The sequence below is a fragment of the Batrachochytrium dendrobatidis genome, assembly GCF_000203795.2.
Source record: "Batrachochytrium dendrobatidis JAM81 unplaced genomic scaffold BATDEscaffold_14, whole genome shotgun sequence".
Lineage (NCBI taxonomy): Eukaryota > Fungi > Chytridiomycota > Chytridiomycetes > Rhizophydiales > Batrachochytrium > Batrachochytrium dendrobatidis.
Window position 1 is genome coordinate 690,362 of NW_006281112.1, and position 18,228 is coordinate 708,589.

Sequence of the window (18,228 nt, forward strand, 5' to 3'; positions counted from 1 at the left end):
ATTCCATTAGTATGTGTGATCATATCGCACCAATCGACCAGTATACGATCATTGGATACATCAACATGTGCATAATGACCATATTGTTGGCATTGTATATTCAACATGTGATATTTGACACACGACAAAGTTGATACTGCGACTGATATGTGTGATCAGTCAGGCTATTGATGCAACCATATCGACACCACAATCAACCAGTCAAACCAGTCAAATTGGTCGGATCTGATATCAACACATTACTATTGTTGGTATTGGTGTTGCATGTGTCAATACGACATGACAAGCAATATCATATCGACACAGTACACATATGCATGTCAGCATCATTAATGCATACTATGATATGATACCAACCAAGACAGTGTACAATGATCAAATATAATGCATGCAAATCCAATTTTATTGTAAATTAAACCAGAAATACAATTGAATTGGTTGAAACAAGTCCAGATTAACATTCCAGTCAATTGGATGGACCGCCACGTCTGGATCGCTGAAAAGATGATCCAAATCTAGTGATAAACTTGGAGGAAGCTCTCCGCATACTGAAAGTACTCTTCCGATTAGATTTATATCTAGATTCTTCATCGGATGAATCATCAGATTCTTCTGATGACTCTTCTGATGATTCTTCGTCCGATGATTCAAAATCTCTGCGTTTTCGTCGACCACCAGATTTTCGATGCTTTCGTCGACCATCAGATTTTCGATGTTTTCGTCGGTCACCAGATTTTCGATGCTTTCGTCGACTAGATTTTTTACCAATACTCTTGTATTTTAATAATTGCTTTTCAAAATAATCTTTAACAGAAGGCCTTTCTTTGATAAGCGAAGTTTGGTGAGCAACTGATGCAAGATTCAGAGGGGTTCCGAAAACGAAACTCACAATCCGTTTATCGTTTTCCCATTCCTTTTCTACAAGACGAGTAATCTCGGACTGGCAATCATCAAGGCTTTTTCGAAGTTTGCCAAATTTGGAATCTTGAGCTTCAAGATCAGGCTTAGTCTTTTCAGTTTTACCATATTTTGGATTGCCATTGCCTTTTTGAGCTTCACTTTTCAGATTTTCAAGATCTTTTTCGTAGCCCATTAGCACTTGATATCGACTGTCGTATCGAGATTTTAACGGGCCATACATTTTTTCTTGCTGATTACGAGCATCCTGTATCAGTATGTGTTTTTTGAGCAAATACTTGATCTCATCTGGAATTGGACTAAGATTATCTATGCCTATACCGTTTGTACTGGAAGTGTCGGCTGAAGTGCTAGCTCCAGTATTTTTAGCTGCACTGGGATTGACTGGGCTGGCTGTAGTAGCTGAACAAACAAACAGGATCGATGACAATACAGCAACTGCGAGTTTCATTCTACTGGTTTGATTGAGCAAGTTGTAATGTCATTCAACAAGTCGGTTTTTGAACTGTATTTATATCCATTATTGAATAAATGATATTAAAAGCATATTCCTTGAATGGTCGTTTTAAGGGTTAGTATTACTGTCAGGGTTGAATGGTGATTTGTTGTCAATGCCAAACTTTGAAGAGTCTCCCTTTATATGTTGACCTGTAACCTTGGCTGAGCTGCTATCTGACCATACATTCGAATATCATATGGTTGGCTATGCAGTCCCACCCTAAAATGGCTATGGTCAAGGGTTAGGGTTAAGAAATGAGTATAAACCAAAACTGGAATGAGTTGACACTCGGCTATTAATTGGTCATCAATATTGTTGTGATATTCCATGCTTGTTAAAATAGCAAGTGATTGGCATGATTCAACGTACAAGTAGTGTATAATGAATATCGGATGATACCGGTTTACTTGAACAAGAGTGCTAAATCCGTTGGAATAAATGTAATTTAGTCGTCTATTTCTGTACTACATTTTACATCCTCATTGTTATGTTGAAGCAATCAGACATTGACCGTTTACGTATAGTTTGAATGGTTAGTGTGTATCTGTTGTAATATCCAAGCAAGATATCTAAGCTTCAACCCTTAACAAGCAAGCATTAGTACTTGCATTGGACACACCCTAATTTATCATTTCCTCATTATCTCCCTTATGTTTCAATACCACTACTCTTACTTTTCAAAAGACCCAGCGTTACCAATATTTTATATAGCAGCATATTATATTATTACTTGTTGAAAGACTCGGTAATTTTTGTATATCTTGTATATTCTACTTTTTCGATACACCTAAATTCTTTAACATGCTAGACAACATCAAATGTCTGCAAAAAACAGCTGGAAATGGAATGCGTTTGTAGGAATACAAAACATCATACACAAGATGACAGCAGTATTGCATACATACAAATCAAAGTATGCTCTCATGACTGTCAACGGATTGATTGAAAACAACTTTATATCCAACTTGCCCATCAACAACCAACAACTCTGTTGGAGTTTTGTGTAATCTGATTTATATTAATTTAAATGGAGTGTGTGTATGATCTGTAACTGTTAGTAGTTGACAGAAAATAACAAATCAAAAGTGTAATGGGAGTTGCACAATAATTCAGGATCAGCAGATTTGGGGTTTTCAATGATAATGAAAATATGTAATAAAACAATAATATGTTGAAATGGTTGAAAGAGTCATTTATTAATAAATATGAGTTATAGTCAGTCTTGTAGTAATTGATTGTTTGTATCTTGGTGACACAAACAAGTAGAATGTATGATGAGCAATCAGAAAAGTAAATTGATCAATATGTGTAATTCCTATTGTTTACCAAGTCAAATAGTGGAATTATGGCACACAAACATTGGTGATACGAGTCCCTTGGATCATCACATATTACCATTTAGTATCCCGCATGGATACTCGACACATTTGGTAGTCATACATTGTATGGTCACCAAGTTTGAACCCACATTCATGTATTGTGTTGGACTGTCAATGTTGTCAATACAACTCTGTACACACATTTGTTGTATTCTGAATCACAAATACGATCGCAATCTAGTTCAACAACAATCATGGCACATGTCAGTAATGCAACTGTTGTTTGCATGCCAATCATCACCAACAACACCACTGTATTGTCAACCAGTCCATGACACTGACTGTTTATTACACACCAACACTGTTAGTGTTCCGTTTACATGACTAGACTGCAAGTTGTCGTATTCGTTTCTGTAGATTTGAAATTGTTAGTAATCGAGTTTTGATATTCAATTCGTGCTGTTTTTGTATATTTTTGTATATTGCTGGACATTCAACTCAACGTCTTGTTCCAAAGTGGACATGTGTTTGATGTCATGTTTGTATAATCGAAACAGGAATCCAGTTTGTCAAGTAAACGCTGCAAGACTCTTGACAACCAGTCATGTACAGTATTGAGTCGGATGTTCATACTATTGATAGCATGACAATTGACAGTTCAAGAGTTCTGTTGAAGCTTTTCTAATCATTGGCAATACTTTGAGTTTGCGTATTGAAAGTATTACAGTTGGCATAAAGTATTGATACTGCTGATATGACCATCAATCCATACTGCATTGAACAGGACTGCAACACAGTATCATATCACTAGATCAAGTGTTGAGGCAGAGCCGTTTGAAGGATTTTACCACTAATATTTGACCAGCTGTTGTGTGGATAAACCGTTACTCTATACTGACCGTAACTTGAAACTGACTGACTATGCCAATCGATCTTGACATATTCTTTAGTATATGGGTCAGGGTTAGCAGCCCTTGACTATGAGTCATGTTTCATTCAATGGCTGAAGAGTTGTGCATAAAACAGCCTACACATGAGTATCTGTGCTACATATACCTAAATGGCGGTCGAGTTGTTGCTGCGTAAGCTTGTATAACCCGTATGTCTTGATTATATATTTAATCGCTATAAAAGTATGGTTCATATCCACAACTGGCTCATTCATTACCAAGAATTGACCTACTAATCAACAAGCTTTATCACATTCATTCTCGTCAACAGGATGAAATTCATATCGACTATTGTGTTGTTGCTATTGTCGGTGACAGTCAGTGCAGTAGTCATTGATTGTCCGTCTGCCAGCGAATCAGAACCTGTAAAAGAATGTTCAACACACATGCAGCAACACGCTGGTATTTGCGCTTCAACTGGAACAGAGCAACAATCTATTGAAACCAATTATGATGTAGCTCAGTCGACTGTAGATCCCGATGATTCAGACAGTTCTGTTGAACAGTCCGATGAATCACTGTCATACTCTGAGTCCAAACAGTCAGACGATGATATATTTGACAACACACTATATGACGACGTCTGCCATCTTCCTAAAAACTATATCCCAGAGAATGAACGGCCCATTCTCACACATCAGCAAAGGCTGGATAGAGTCGAAAAAATAATGAGGAATATGGGTATGGAAATTCCAACTGATATTGGAGACGGATATCCGCACAAAATGAGCACCAAGGCAAAGGAAAGAATACTAGAAACTAAACGAAGGATACGTGGGCGTAGAATGAGCTCATCTGATAAAAAGAAATTCAGGAAACTGAAACTAGGAAGATTATGGGTGTGTCGCAAGTTGGCTCTTGAACCTCTCGAAGAAGAGTCGATCAGAGTTGTATCTGAACCTACTCCAGAATTAAAATCCATCTTGAAACCCGGATCCACTTTTAAACCCCACGGCTCAAAACACGATCATTCTAAAAAACATCAGCAAAAGTCAAGTCACGATGCTGGTTCAAGGGAAGCTAAAGTGCACTTTGTACCAATGACTAAAATTGCTAGATATTCAAGTGAATCTAGTGTACTGCAAGAATATGATATTCAACTTCTTCCACCAGAATCAAGGTTTAATAGATTCAAACGACAGATGCTGAGGTTCATTGGATATAGAAGGCATACTTGAACATTTCTACGCAAACCACCATAACTAAAAGTGTATAGTAAATCAATGTTTGGACACTCGACTGTTTGGTAATTCAATTTCATTGTAAAACTGGAATCACGCTATCAACAACCTCGTTTAGAGTATGCTATACTGCAGTGTGTATATATGATTTATACTGTCAATTTGCATTTGTCATGTAAGCATTCAGTCATGTTTGTCCAATAAACACCTTGCATTGTCACCACCATTTCCAGTGTAATAGTATGCTTGAATTGATCATATTGCACCAATCAGCTACTGTGCACTGAATGTATCAGATGGTGTCATGAAATGGTGGATAATATTCATAATTGAAGTATTGGCAGTCAGTGATTGAATGATACGATCGAATACCGCTGATCACTTTGTTAGTGGCCAGTATCACATGTGTACAATATCAATATGTTGCACAACAGTCATTCAAACAGGTTGGAGCATGCCACATTGTAGCAATGCAATCAAATTGGTGCACCACATGTCAACATACATGTAGTGTAGTGTAGTATACACTAGTAGTGATGATTCAACCAACGACATGCGTGGTTGTAATATTATACGTGAAACCACATGCTCATGTCCATGTCCATGATTATGGGGACATACAGCATTACAATGATGGGTCAGCAACAATGTGATGGAACTGGATGTGCAATATTAAAATCATGTCCAGAATACGTCATATAACGACAATTTGCAGCCATATTGACATAAATGGATCACTAAATAACAGTGTTGGTGTGTGATAAACAGTTGCATTACTGACATGTGCCATTATCATTGTTGTTGAACTAGATCGTGATCGTATCCGTGATTCAGAATACAACAAATGTGTATAGAGTTGTATTGAAAACATTGACAGTCAAACACAATACATGAATATGGGTTCAAACTTGGTGATCGTACAATGTATGATTACTAAGAGTGCACAAAGTGTAGATTCAACACTATAGTCTGATTGTGTGTCATATGATGGTTGTTGTATATCAAACACACAGTTTAGTCAATGTGTAGTAATCATTGTATGCTGCAATGAATAACACAGTCATTGCAGGATGAATACTGGAGTGATCCATTTGACATGAGTATGGTTGTAAAACAAAGCGTTTGCGGTTACACAACACTCTTGAAGGGTGTGCTTTTCAATATACCTGATCAAAGGGTCGTAAAAGCATAATTCAATCGACATGATCATCAAATTGATCAATATGATATTGTGGATAGGGAGCAGCATACTATTGTTTGATAGTAAACCGCTACAAGCAATCAAGTAACCCTGTATAGTCGGTTAATCTAAAAGGGTTAGGGTTGGTTTGCTATATAAAAATACAAATACAATCGATTGAGTTCAGTTTTTTAATCGACATCAGTCTCAACACTCTACTTTTGTACTATTGTTTAAACCTATTGACCAATCTGATGAAATTGGTTGATATTCTATTTGTACTGACCACGGCAGCAACCGCCAATGCAATATTGATTCCAACTGACAACGATGGCTCACTCCAAGCATCAAGCACTTCGAGTCAAGTGTCTGGTCCAACCAGTGAACCTAATCCAGCCACTTTTGATGAATATCAGCAAGAAGCAATGGATGAATTTGATTTAAGCATTTTCGGTCAAGATCAACAACAACCAATTGATCAATCCAGTTCAGGTACTTCCAGACAAGACCAACAACGACCAATGGTACAAAGCGCGTCCTCCAATACTGTTTCAAATCAAGTGATTAGATTAAGTGAAAGATATCAGAGAACCCTTGGTAATCTAAAGAAAAGGCTTGTAGCATTTAAAGAAATACGAGAGAAAAAACTCAAAAAATATTGCGATTATGAAGCTCTTAGACTCGAACAATGGTCAGCATTAACAAGAGGAGAAGAAATATCAGGATCAAGGCACGATCCAAACACTGAAAAGCAGCTAAAAAAAGAGTATGCAACGGCAAGAAGAAAAGTGTGGGATTTAAGAAAACAATTGAAAAGGTTTATGAAAAGGCGTGGTTTAGAATTTCAAGATTCAGATTGGTGATGTGTCGATGAATTCAATTTTGATTTTGAATAAATTTAAGCTTTCTGATATGTTGGTATTTATCGAGTATTGTGAATGGGCCAACAACCATATCATTGATTGTATATTGTGTTGGGTATTACATCAACAGTTACTGGATTGTTGATTGATACATTGACACGGCTTGTTCCATATACATTAATGACCGGATAACAACCAGTGCTATTTGTAACTACCAATCGCACTTGCAATCACTTGTCAGTTGCATGATACCATCAACTGATCATGTCGTTTATTGTACAACAAACGGAGCAATACACTTGTTCAAAGTTGGATGTAGATTGTGCCATCAACCGGTTCGATATTGGTCAATTAGAATGCAATCATTGATTCGTTGGTTTAATGATCGACTCGACTCACATTCGACTGTAATGGCCACAAATCTGTATTGCTGATTGACACGCATATATCGACATGTATCAAACTCGGACATGGTGTATATCAGTTGCATATACCAATCACTGATGCAATTGATGATGATCGATTAGCCAATCAATTGGGTATCAACACCAATGTCAGTCCATTATCACATGGATACTCGCAGTTGTGACCTGTATTCAGTCAGCAATATTGGTTCATGTAGTGTATTGTATAGTCAACTATGCACATGCACATGCATGTCATTGTCAATTGATGGTCGTTTGTAAACAACTTGTGGACAACTTGCAAATATTACAATCATGGTGATTGCTTGAATGTCGATACCAAGCCATGCGTTTGATGGTCATTTACTGATCAGTTTACTGTTCAACAATGCAAATGGTCGTTGTCTACCAATCAGTCGAGTCGTAGACATGAACTGCACATTGTGTGTATCGCTTTGTTCATGACCAAACTGTAACAATGTGTATTTTGCATTGAGTCTGAACTGCAATCTGCGACTTGTACGCATTATGATGTATTGTTTCAATAGCCATTGTTGCATTCGTCAACATCAACGTGCAGTGTCGATCTGATGTTTGGTGTTGATGTTGTGTTGATATTCCAACAACACTGAATATCCCAAATCAGGTCAGCATTGACTCGTGTGATAATAATCCACAGACAGTCAGTTGTACCAAACTGTTGTACAAACATATTGACATTCGATCGATCGGAACGACAATCAATCACTCTAATGTGTTGTTGGATATACAAACTATATTACACATGGTGACTGATGTTGTAACACATGTCGTAACACAACATTGAATCAATCAAACTGCAATTACACACTCCATCATATGTCGCATGTGTTGGTATGTCAAGTATGGTGATATCGGATCAAAACAGTCGATTGGCATAATAATCCATCAACATTCGAGTCGTTTGATCAACCAAACAGTTGTATCATGCGGTAATATCAATATACTGCGATTGTAGCATGTCATTCATCAGATATTGTTGAAACCATTACAAAACCTGTTTGGACCAAATCAAACTGTGACGAATACCGCATACTCGAATCATCATCAACTAAACCAGGAATACACACTTTGACAATATTCGCGATTGATGATTGAACATGATTCATGGCTAATTCGTCGAGTGTTTGCAATGTGTTAATATAACCAGTCATATATCATTTGGTGTTATTGACTTGTGGTTTGGTGATGGTTTGATTGCAAGTGATTCTTGGACACAACACATTGCAAACCAAGCAACTTGACTACTTGAACGACTCAAACGACTCGATACTAACCGGAATTCAATACAATTGTTGAATAGCCCGTGTAATATCAGATCTAGTCAAGTCAACAGACAAGCCAACAGACACGACACTCAATACAACTATATACAGCAAAAATGCGTTGGATTCATTTGTGATTGCATACTCATCAATCTTGAATGACAGTATTTGTGCAGTTTTGGATATAGGTTGTATGGATATTGCAGCAAACCTGTAGTATTATAGTATGACTGGCATATACTACTATTGGATCAAACAACATAACAGTCCAATATAATGTCAAATATATATGTGCATAGAATGGTCACCAAACCTGATCGGTTGTGTATCAATCATAAACAACTACCAATTAGCAACAAGTGCCATTCGTATACATTGACAGAATCACTACAGACAACACCAACAATTACAAGATCATGTGCAATATATCAAGAATTGTGACATGGTTTCAATAAACCAACAACAACTGAACAAATGACATTACAATGATTATTCATAGAACAAGGCAATCAAACGACAATGTTAGTGACGATTATGTTGGACAATATTCATGATTCAAATATTGACAGTCAAACATTGGTTAACCAACAGTTGTACGATTATACAACTGACCCGTGTATTGACAAGTGATCAACATCGATCCGGTTATAGTTGAAACGGTGTATCACAGGAATTGAAAGTTGTCAGTATTGTTGTGGTGTAATATTAGCAACTACGCACAACTTGACATGAATGACAATGTTGATGTCGAGACTGTCAATGTATTACAATGTATTGGTCAACAGTGACTGAGATCAATGACAATATTGCAGTCAATTCAATCCATGTGTTGATTGGAACAATCATTATCCACTTGTCAGATTCAGAATGTAAATGAATGTTTTGTAACATATTTACTAATCCAACAATTGACTGATTAACAATAATTGAATATTAAAATGTTGAATAAAAGACTCGAGTCATTATATGAATGACGTAATCAATTATTGAGTTGAGTTGACACTCGATTGAACAATACAAATAAACACATGACAAATGTTTAAACACTATTCAAAATGTGTGAATTTGTCTCACATTATTCACATGATATCGAGTTTTGGATTTAAAGTCGGATTTTTTCTTTTCTTTTTTTCATTCCATTCTATTACATTCTTATTCTATTCCATTCAATTCTTTCATTTCTCTCCAGTAAACTCCAATGGAAAATGAAAGGTTTTACATTAAATATCTGGACTACCAGCCAGTGGAAATCGAAACTCACTTCAATGGAGAACTAGAAAGAAGAAGACCACTGACTGACGTTGGTGACTTGGTTGCTGCTTACAAGACTGCTGCCACTCCCCTCCTTGGTGCTATAGACCCTGACGAGCTCACCATTCATTATGTGGTCAATGGGGTGGAGACCAACTACAACTCCTGGGACCCCATTTCTGCTCTCGGAACAAATGGGACTGTTGGGTCCAATCCACTGATTATTCGCTCTCTAAGAGATACTATCACTATGGACGAGCATATGGTTTGGTCTCTTCCTGAACCGGTGTATGACAATCCTGTGTCAAGACCCAACACCTCTGGCAGAATTTGGAAGAAGCCGACACATGTTTTCCTGTGGTCTGATTTTAAGCAAAGCGTTGTTGATTGGATTGGTGCTAATCATCATCAGCATTCTCAAAGAGTACAAAGACCTGTGTTTGTTTCTGGAATTATCATCACCGAAGAAGTTCAAAGTCTTCAACCCTTCATCAAGCTCAATTTGCTCAATATCTCTGCCAAGTGTTTCATTCCTCCTTCTGAATTCAAGGCACGACGTCAAATCACAAGCTGCGTAGGGGAACCAGATCATTTAATGACTAGAGATGGAGAGGTTGTCACTATTGTTGAAGAAAAGGGCAATTGGGCTTTGTCTACTGGTGATATCGTCAATTCATACGACACAGAAAGGACACGTGCGTCTGCTCTTGACCAACTCTACCACTATATGCGATTGAACCACAGACAATATGGGATTCTGTCGTCATACGAAAACACCTGGTTTGTTCATCGAAATCAAGAATGTGCCGTTTGTGAAGAACCTCAAGTTCATGAAACTTTGTATGTTTCCGAGGGAATCTCCTTTACTGCTCAAACACCCACTGTTCAACAATGCTTATCGTATTTCAACAGCATCGTCAATCACAATCATATGGATTCTCCCCACGCATCAAAGCGTCCGTCTAGAGCTAGTTCTGCTACCCAAATCTCTCGACCAAGTAGTACTAGAGTATCTCCGCGTGCTAGTCTCTCCAGAGGATGCAGTTCTTTGTCGTCTGGAATTCAAATCAACGAGCAACCCCAAGATTTTGATGTTGATGATTTCAAATTCGATACAGTTCTTGGTGAAGGAAGAAGCAAAGTGTATTTGGATTACTATGGATCTAGCCGTATTGCTCTCAAGGTTGCTGATATTGCCAAGCACGGAGAAATGCTTCCAGAATTGCTGAATGAGGTTTCTGTGTATGAACAGCTATCGGGGCTACAAGGGAATGGCATACCTAGATTCGTTTGTCATGGGTTTGTGGAGGACGTTCTGTACTGTGTAGGTGTTTCTATCTGTGGTACGGTGGCCAATGGATTCACTGAACAGCAAAAGCAGAAGTTGTTGGAAACACTCGAAAGCATTCACGAGGCCGGTATTCTACATAACGATATCAAAAAGGAGAATATCTTGATTGATGAATCTGGGAATCCATATATCATTGACTTTGGCTTCTCTACACGAAATTGCTCCCCTGCTGCTCGAATGGAAGAAACAAACTTGCTCCTTAGTCTGATTGAAAGTACTTGAGATAGTACATTTGGGTTGGAATGAATTAGACAATTATTTGTATGAATAAAGCACCGAGTCTTGACCATTATATTTGGCATTGATTGTTCATAGCATTTTAGCATAAATCACCTGTCACAGGCGAGATCAACTCCAGACACTTTGAACAACTTTTAGCAGAGATCATCTACCAAGAAAAGTAGTATCATTCAGTGCCCTATCTATACTACTATTGTTTTTTACATTTTCCACTGTTCAATACATACTGCGGTACTATTTCAAGTATTCCAAAACCAACTTGTAAATCAGACAATTGAAGATGAGTTTCATTTACGAAATATACATTTTTGAATCAACAAAACGACACATTTACTATTGAATCTGGTTTAAACCGTTCAACAATAATATCGCGAAATGCAGTTTTGTATTGTGCAACAACTCTTGCTGACATTCTAATAAAAATGAGTTTGTAAGCCTGCAATTCCAACAATATCAATCAAGTCAATTTTCAACAAGAATATTCGATTTATTTTTATTCCAATAAAATCAAGGAAATCGCAACCCAACACAAGTGTTCCATTTTGCATTTGCTGAGATTTGGTTGTTGATAACATGAGCGATTCAACTCATATTCCTGTTATTGAATCGAGGAGACCAAAGCCTTCTGTCACTGCAAAGTGTCCAAACTGTTCTGTAGTCATTGAATTCTATCTTCCTGTCACTCCAGCTTATGCCTTTTCTGTTTATAGAGTGGTTTGATTTTCTTGTAGAGAGACTTGTTCTATTCCAACTTCTGCTGTTCAACAGACTCCATCTGTTTCTGCTAAAAAAACTACAAATGCCTCGGACCAATCTACCAACAATGCTTCCAGTCGCAGACCAAAAACTACTCTTGGAAAAACCGGCTCAGGTAATTGTAAAACCTTTGAAAAAGGATGATTCTTGCCTTCTAATTTCATGATTGATTTAGATGACCATCCAATCGATATGGAATATTATGATTTGTTGGAGATTCCTGCTACGGCGTCTAGTGCTGTCATCAAAAAGGCGTATTATCTCAAGGCTATGAAGTGTCATCCTGATAAAAACTTGGACAATCCATTGGCTGAAGAAATGTTTAAACAAATATCTGAAGCTTATCAAGGTACAGACTTGATGGTTCATGTGTATCCAGAAAAACTATACTAATGTTTAAATTTTAGTCTTGTCGGATCCACAGCGTCGTTCATTTTATAATATTCATGGAAAGGCTGCTGCAGTGGGTTCTGAAGGATCTGTGTTTGTCGATCCAGAACAATTCTTCAGACAACAGTTTGGTGGTGATATGTTTGTTGACATCATTGGTGAAATATCCATTGCTCGGGATTTTAAAGACGTCATGGCTGCAAAAGATCCATCCAAATCTAATGACTTGACCACTGACTCCAACTCTTCTACAATCAACTCGGAAACAGAAGTACCATCTACAGATGCTACCACTCAAGCCAAACAAGACTCGGCATTGATGTACGAACAACGTCGTTTGATTCGTAAAGAACGTATTCAGAAACTGTCGCATAATCTTGTTGCCAAGCTTTCGCTTTACACTGATGCGTTTCCATTTCCTGATCCTACTTCTTCTCCACCTTTGGGGATCTCTTTGAATAGCTTGGCAAACGAATCACTCGACACGTTTCGTGCTTTATCTACTATCGAAGCTCAACAACTTGCTTTGGAAAGCTATGGACCCGAATTGTTGAGAGCGATTGGATTCACCTATGTTTTAAAAGCTGATCAGTGGATTGCCAAAATTGCTGCAGAGGATGGGGGTGCTGTGCTATGGCATCGAGTATGGGGACTTGGGTCTCGAGTAAGCGGAGCTATCAAAGAAAAAACTCACATTTTAAACGAGACGGTCGGGACGTTTCGTACGGCTCTAGATCTGCAAAGCAAATTCACCAAACTTCAAGAAATGGATAAAAAAACAAAAAAAACAGGTGAAGGAGGTGAAAAGACTGTTGATGAGGATGTCAAAGTCGAACTGACACCCCAGGAGCAAGAACTCCGCACGCAGTTGGAATATGAAGCGGCAACAAAGGGACTAGAAGCTTTGTGGAGAGGATCCAAATTAGAAGTTGAATCTGTGCTACGCGATGTATGCGACGATGCTCTCGGAGATGCACCTGGTGTGTCGACCGAGTTACGTAAACGACGTGCTGATGCTTTGCGGATCTTGGGTCAGGTTTATGAAACCGTTGGTATTGCTGCTGCTGCCAGTTTCGTGCCCAATACTTCCACTGGAACATCTAGCCAACAGCCTCCATTGCCTCCTCGAAAATAGAGTGTTTCCCGTACCCTACCATTTTTATATTCACCACCTGTTTTGATATTGCTATTCCGTATTTTATGTTGCTACTTTTTGGAGAGTATTGCTATACTACCGAATACAACAATCATTGCTATTTTTTCCAAATCAATAAAATAATTGAGCTATTGTATGTTCTACCTTTAATTTCCATTGGATAGCTTTCAAGTTTAAAAAACAAATTATCTTGGTAAATAAGGTTTTAATAGTTGAATAAACATGGCAGATGCCACAATAAGCCTTGTAGAGAATTGACGAGTTCCATATACGACATTACCAACCACCCGATTCGTCTTGAAATGTGTCCCATGGATTGCTGGTTCCGGTAGATAGACTAGCTAGTTTTGCTTTGGGTGATGGCGTGTCCAGTTCAACCGGATCATCATGAGAATGACCACCACTTGTAGCATGGCTTAATTTCATTTCCATTTGTTCACTTAATGATAAAGTAGATACATTGCCCACCTCGGTCTTGTCACTCGTGTCGGGAGGTGGAAATGAAGCAAAATCAGCTACATGAGCAGGTGTAGGAATTTGATCATTTGAAGTAGTTGTAAAAGAAATCGGAGGTGATAACGAATCTCTCCTACTAGGCAAATCATCAAATGATTCGTCGATAAGCGATCCAGATTTGGGTCTCAATGTAGGTACAATAGTACTTTTGGGTCGACCAGGTAGAGGTGGTGCAGGCATACTCACTGGTCGTGTACCAGAAGTAGCATGAATCGTATCGGATTTGCTATGACTTACAACGGCTCCCAATCGAGCTTGAAGTGACGTCGATGGAGCATTCGCAGTAGCTACAGATGCAGCAGCGCGTTGAGAAAGTCCAGTCGATCCATCTGCACCTTCTTTTGGTAAAGGAGCAGTACCAGAAAAAGCTGGTTTTGAGTGCTGTGTAGTGGGTGTTCCAACTGAAGTCCGTGTTCCCATCTGTTTCATATGTTCATTGATTGCAGTCCACCAATACGCACTTTCAACCATGGTTTTCCCCTTGAATTTGTGTTTGATATCTCGTCCAAACATACCCGAGTTTTTCTCAACAAAAACAATGTCTTTGTGATCTTTATCGCCAAGATTAAGTGGAAGCAAGGTGTATTCTGCCAAATCAAGCGTCAGCTCAGGCATTTCAAGTATGGAATCAGCCGAAAAGTCCGGTTTGTTGCCAGTAGGAGAAAATGGACCGCCTGCAGATGAAGTGTCAGAATGCGTAGCTCCTATGGGTGTTGATGAAAGTGGTGGCAGAGTATGCAGATATCCAGAAGTGGACAGGACAGCATTGACGGGCCGATAGGATCGTTTAAACACACCTTCTTTGCGCAGTAGCGATCCTTGTCGAACAACGCGAATGGCAAGATCGTCACATCCGTCATAGATGATGTTTGCAGGATCAACCAAGGGCACATTGTCTTGGTCAATAAATCGATCACAGTTGCTTGCTCTAAAAATTGCCCAGTCTTTATCTGCCTCCATTGTATCCAATAACTTGGCCATATCTCTGGATTGATCCAACCTTTTGGTATAATTTGAAGTTTGCCATTCGTAAAAAGATGCTAAACCAACACGAATATTCTGTACAATCACTTTTTCAAATGCATTGATAGAGTGTTGTTGAATAATTCGAGTTTTTACAAATCAGCATCACTGGAAATAGTTACTGTTATTCAGACAGTCAGTTGTCCAGACATTACAGTTGTAATATTACACATTTCCCATTGTTGCTGGATACCAATATGCCTACATTTAAAGATGAATACTACCAACAAAATATTCCATTAGAACTGCAACTGTTGCTTCAAGATCATGGACATATCGTTGTAAATCGTTTCAAACATCAGTTCATTACCCCATTTTAAACCAATCCATCAATCTCCGATTCGGCTTGCTCAATACTCTCCAGCAACTTGCATTCCATTCCTACATCGACTTGTTCATCGTATCCATGTTTACAGCGTTTGTTGTTTTGACTGCGATTTGCATCAACCCAGAATAATGGAATTTACCATTTCCTTTGTAGAATCTGTCCATAATGTCTGTTTTAATGTAATCTTCTGACTGTTTTTCAATACAAAAGTCGACAATCATTGCTTTATCATCGATTTGACCGCAGTTTGATGAGTTGACAGCACAATCGCATATACACAGGATACGAAATATCAAATCCAATCAAAGTTGGGTATTGTTTGCTGTATCCTTGTCAACTCGGACAATAGCACCACATGGCAATACTTGATAGCAATGTAGACTGTTTTGGTGCTGTGAGATGCAATGATACAACGAGTTTCAGAACCCATTCCAATATGATGCAGCATCTTGCAGACAAACAGTTCATTTGTATCTGGTTGCCTGATACCTTTTACATTGTATTGTGTGGGTTTGTACTGACGAGTCTTGATGTAGCAACAAACAGTCAGTTGTTGTTGACATTCCAAGCGAATCTGGTCTGGATTCCGTTTTTCTTTGGAGATAATGAGACGTCAAACAACTAGTCAATGTCAGCCTTGCAGTGTTGAATGACAGTATTGATTGACAGCAGTTTGAATCGGTTCCGTATTTCCATCCAGATACTGTGATATTGGCAAAAAGGATCTTGCAGAGTTGTTGGTTGTTGATGAGCAAGTTGGATATAAAGTTGTTTTCAATCAATCCGTTGACAATCATGATAGCATACTTTGATTTGTATGTACGCAATACTGCTGTCATATTGTGTATGGTGTTTCGTATTCCTACAAACGCATTCCATTTCCAGCTGTTTCCTTTGTAGACATTTGATGTTGTGTAACAATGAGGGTGTAAAATGTAGTACAGAAATAGACGACTAAATTATATTTATTTCAACGGATTTAGCACTCTTGTTTAAGTAAAACGATATTATCCGATGCTCACTATACACTGCTTGTACGTTGAATCATGCCAATCACTTGCTATTTTAACAAGCATGGAATATCACGGCACATATTGATGACCAACTAATAGCCGAGTGTCAACTCATTCCAGTTTTGGTTTATACTCATTTCTCAACCCTAACCCTTTTCAGAGTGAAGCTTTATAATCAACCACATGATATTCAAATATATGGTCAAATAGCGGCTCAACCAAGGTTGCGGATATCATATAAAGGAAGACTCTTCAAAGTTTGGCATTGATGGCAAATCAGCAACCCTGACAACACTAACCCTTAGGACGGCTACCCAAAAACATGCTTTTAATATTATCCACTCAATAACCGACATAAATACAATCCAAAACTTGACCTGTTGAATGACATTGCAACTTGCTCAACCAAACCAGTAGAATGAAACTCGCAGTTGCTGTATTGTCATCGATCCTGCTTGCCTGCTCAGTTACTATTGCCAATCCAATTCTTCCCAGTGAAACTACAAGCACCGAGTCTATCACCTCGCCAACTCATAATCCAAACGGTATAGGCTTAGGTGGTCTTGATCCAATTCCAAACATCATCAAGGATTTGCTCAACAAGTACATAGAGCTAGAGCATGGCCGTGATGAACAAGAAAAACTATATGGCTCGTTAAAACCTCAATATGACCATCAACATAAACTGGTAAAGCGCTTGAAAAAAAAGATTCAAGTTTTGGGATATATATCTCAAACAAGCGGTGACGGTCCAGAATATAATGTTGAAATTCGGAAGACTAAGCTTGATTTTGAAATCCAAAAATCCAAACTTGCCAATCTTAAAAAAAGTCTTCAAGGCTGCGAGTCCAAGTATAGTTATCTTACAGTTAAAGTAGAGCAAATCAATGTAGAGCTTGTGGATCTCATTTTTGGAGAATCTTGGAATCCTAAATTATTTGGTCGCAAACTTTATGATATCAACTCAAATCCTTTCATTAGAAGCTACCTTGAAGAACAATCATTAGAATACAACAAGAGTCTTGGTCGAAAACCTAGTGATCAGCAACAGCGCAAAAAACCTAGTGATCAACAAAGTCAAGATTCACAACCATCACCGGATACACCATCTGGATCTGTATCTGGATACTTTGAACAAAGAGTTCCTTCCAATAAACGGAAAGGTTTTTCCAAGTTTATGAATGGATTGAAATCACTCTTTCAGCGATCCAAAAATGACGATTCATCCAATTGATTTGAATGCTAATCTGGACTCGTTCCAACCGATTTAATTATCATTCTACAACTGTATTTCTGATTTAATTTACAATAAAACTGTATGTGCATGCATTATATCTGATCATTGTACACAGTCTTGGTTGGCATGATATCATATTGTACACCGACACTTGTATTTCCAATACAATACAATACGATACGATACAGTTGATTGTATATTGCATAGTTGTACACATTGATGATGCTGACATGCATGTGTGTATCGTGTCGATATGATATTGCTTGTCATGTCGTATTGACACATGCAACACCAATACCAACAATAGTCATGCGTGTTGATATCAGATCTGACCAATTTGACTGGTTTG

At 38.2% G+C, this 18,228-nt stretch overlaps 6 protein-coding genes across 6 annotated transcripts; 4 read left to right on the forward strand and 2 right to left on the reverse strand.

Annotated features, from left to right (window-relative positions):
* Positions 1–466: 466 nt before the first annotated feature.
* On the reverse strand, positions 467–1,369 carry BATDEDRAFT_91729 (uncharacterized protein; the record flags this gene model as incomplete). Its single annotated transcript, XM_006682044.1, has 1 exon — positions 467–1,369. The coding sequence occupies one exon, from the start codon at positions 1,367–1,369 to the stop codon at positions 467–469; it is 903 nt and encodes a 300-aa protein (XP_006682107.1).
* A 2,703-nt stretch (positions 1,370–4,072) lies between these two features.
* BATDEDRAFT_27769 (uncharacterized protein) lies at positions 4,073–4,864 on the forward strand (the record flags this gene model as incomplete). The annotated part of the gene is made up of 1 exon (XM_006681898.1): positions 4,073–4,864. One exon carries the CDS (start codon positions 4,073–4,075, stop codon positions 4,862–4,864), a length of 792 nt encoding a protein of 263 aa, XP_006681961.1.
* Positions 4,865–9,816: 4,952 nt separating this feature from the next.
* On the forward strand, positions 9,817–11,442 carry BATDEDRAFT_27770 (uncharacterized protein; the record flags this gene model as incomplete). The annotated part of the gene is made up of 1 exon (XM_006681899.1): positions 9,817–11,442. The coding sequence occupies one exon, from the start codon at positions 9,817–9,819 to the stop codon at positions 11,440–11,442; it is 1,626 nt and encodes a 541-aa protein (XP_006681962.1).
* A 936-nt stretch (positions 11,443–12,378) lies between these two features.
* Positions 12,379–13,741, forward strand: BATDEDRAFT_14188 (uncharacterized protein; the record flags this gene model as incomplete). The annotated part of the gene is made up of 4 exons (XM_006681823.1): positions 12,379–12,565; positions 12,624–13,014; positions 13,069–13,229; positions 13,341–13,741. 4 exons carry the CDS (start codon positions 12,379–12,381, stop codon positions 13,739–13,741), a joined length of 1,140 nt encoding a protein of 379 aa, XP_006681886.1.
* A 297-nt stretch (positions 13,742–14,038) lies between these two features.
* Positions 14,039–16,468, reverse strand: BATDEDRAFT_27772 (uncharacterized protein; the record flags this gene model as incomplete). The annotated part of the gene is made up of 3 exons (XM_006681900.1): positions 14,039–15,337; positions 15,769–15,820; positions 16,119–16,468. 3 exons carry the CDS (start codon positions 16,466–16,468, stop codon positions 14,039–14,041), a joined length of 1,701 nt encoding a protein of 566 aa, XP_006681963.1.
* A 592-nt stretch (positions 16,469–17,060) lies between these two features.
* BATDEDRAFT_27773 (uncharacterized protein) lies at positions 17,061–17,876 on the forward strand (the record flags this gene model as incomplete). Its single annotated transcript, XM_006681901.1, has 1 exon — positions 17,061–17,876. The coding sequence occupies one exon, from the start codon at positions 17,061–17,063 to the stop codon at positions 17,874–17,876; it is 816 nt and encodes a 271-aa protein (XP_006681964.1).
* Positions 17,877–18,228: the final 352 nt, after the last annotated feature.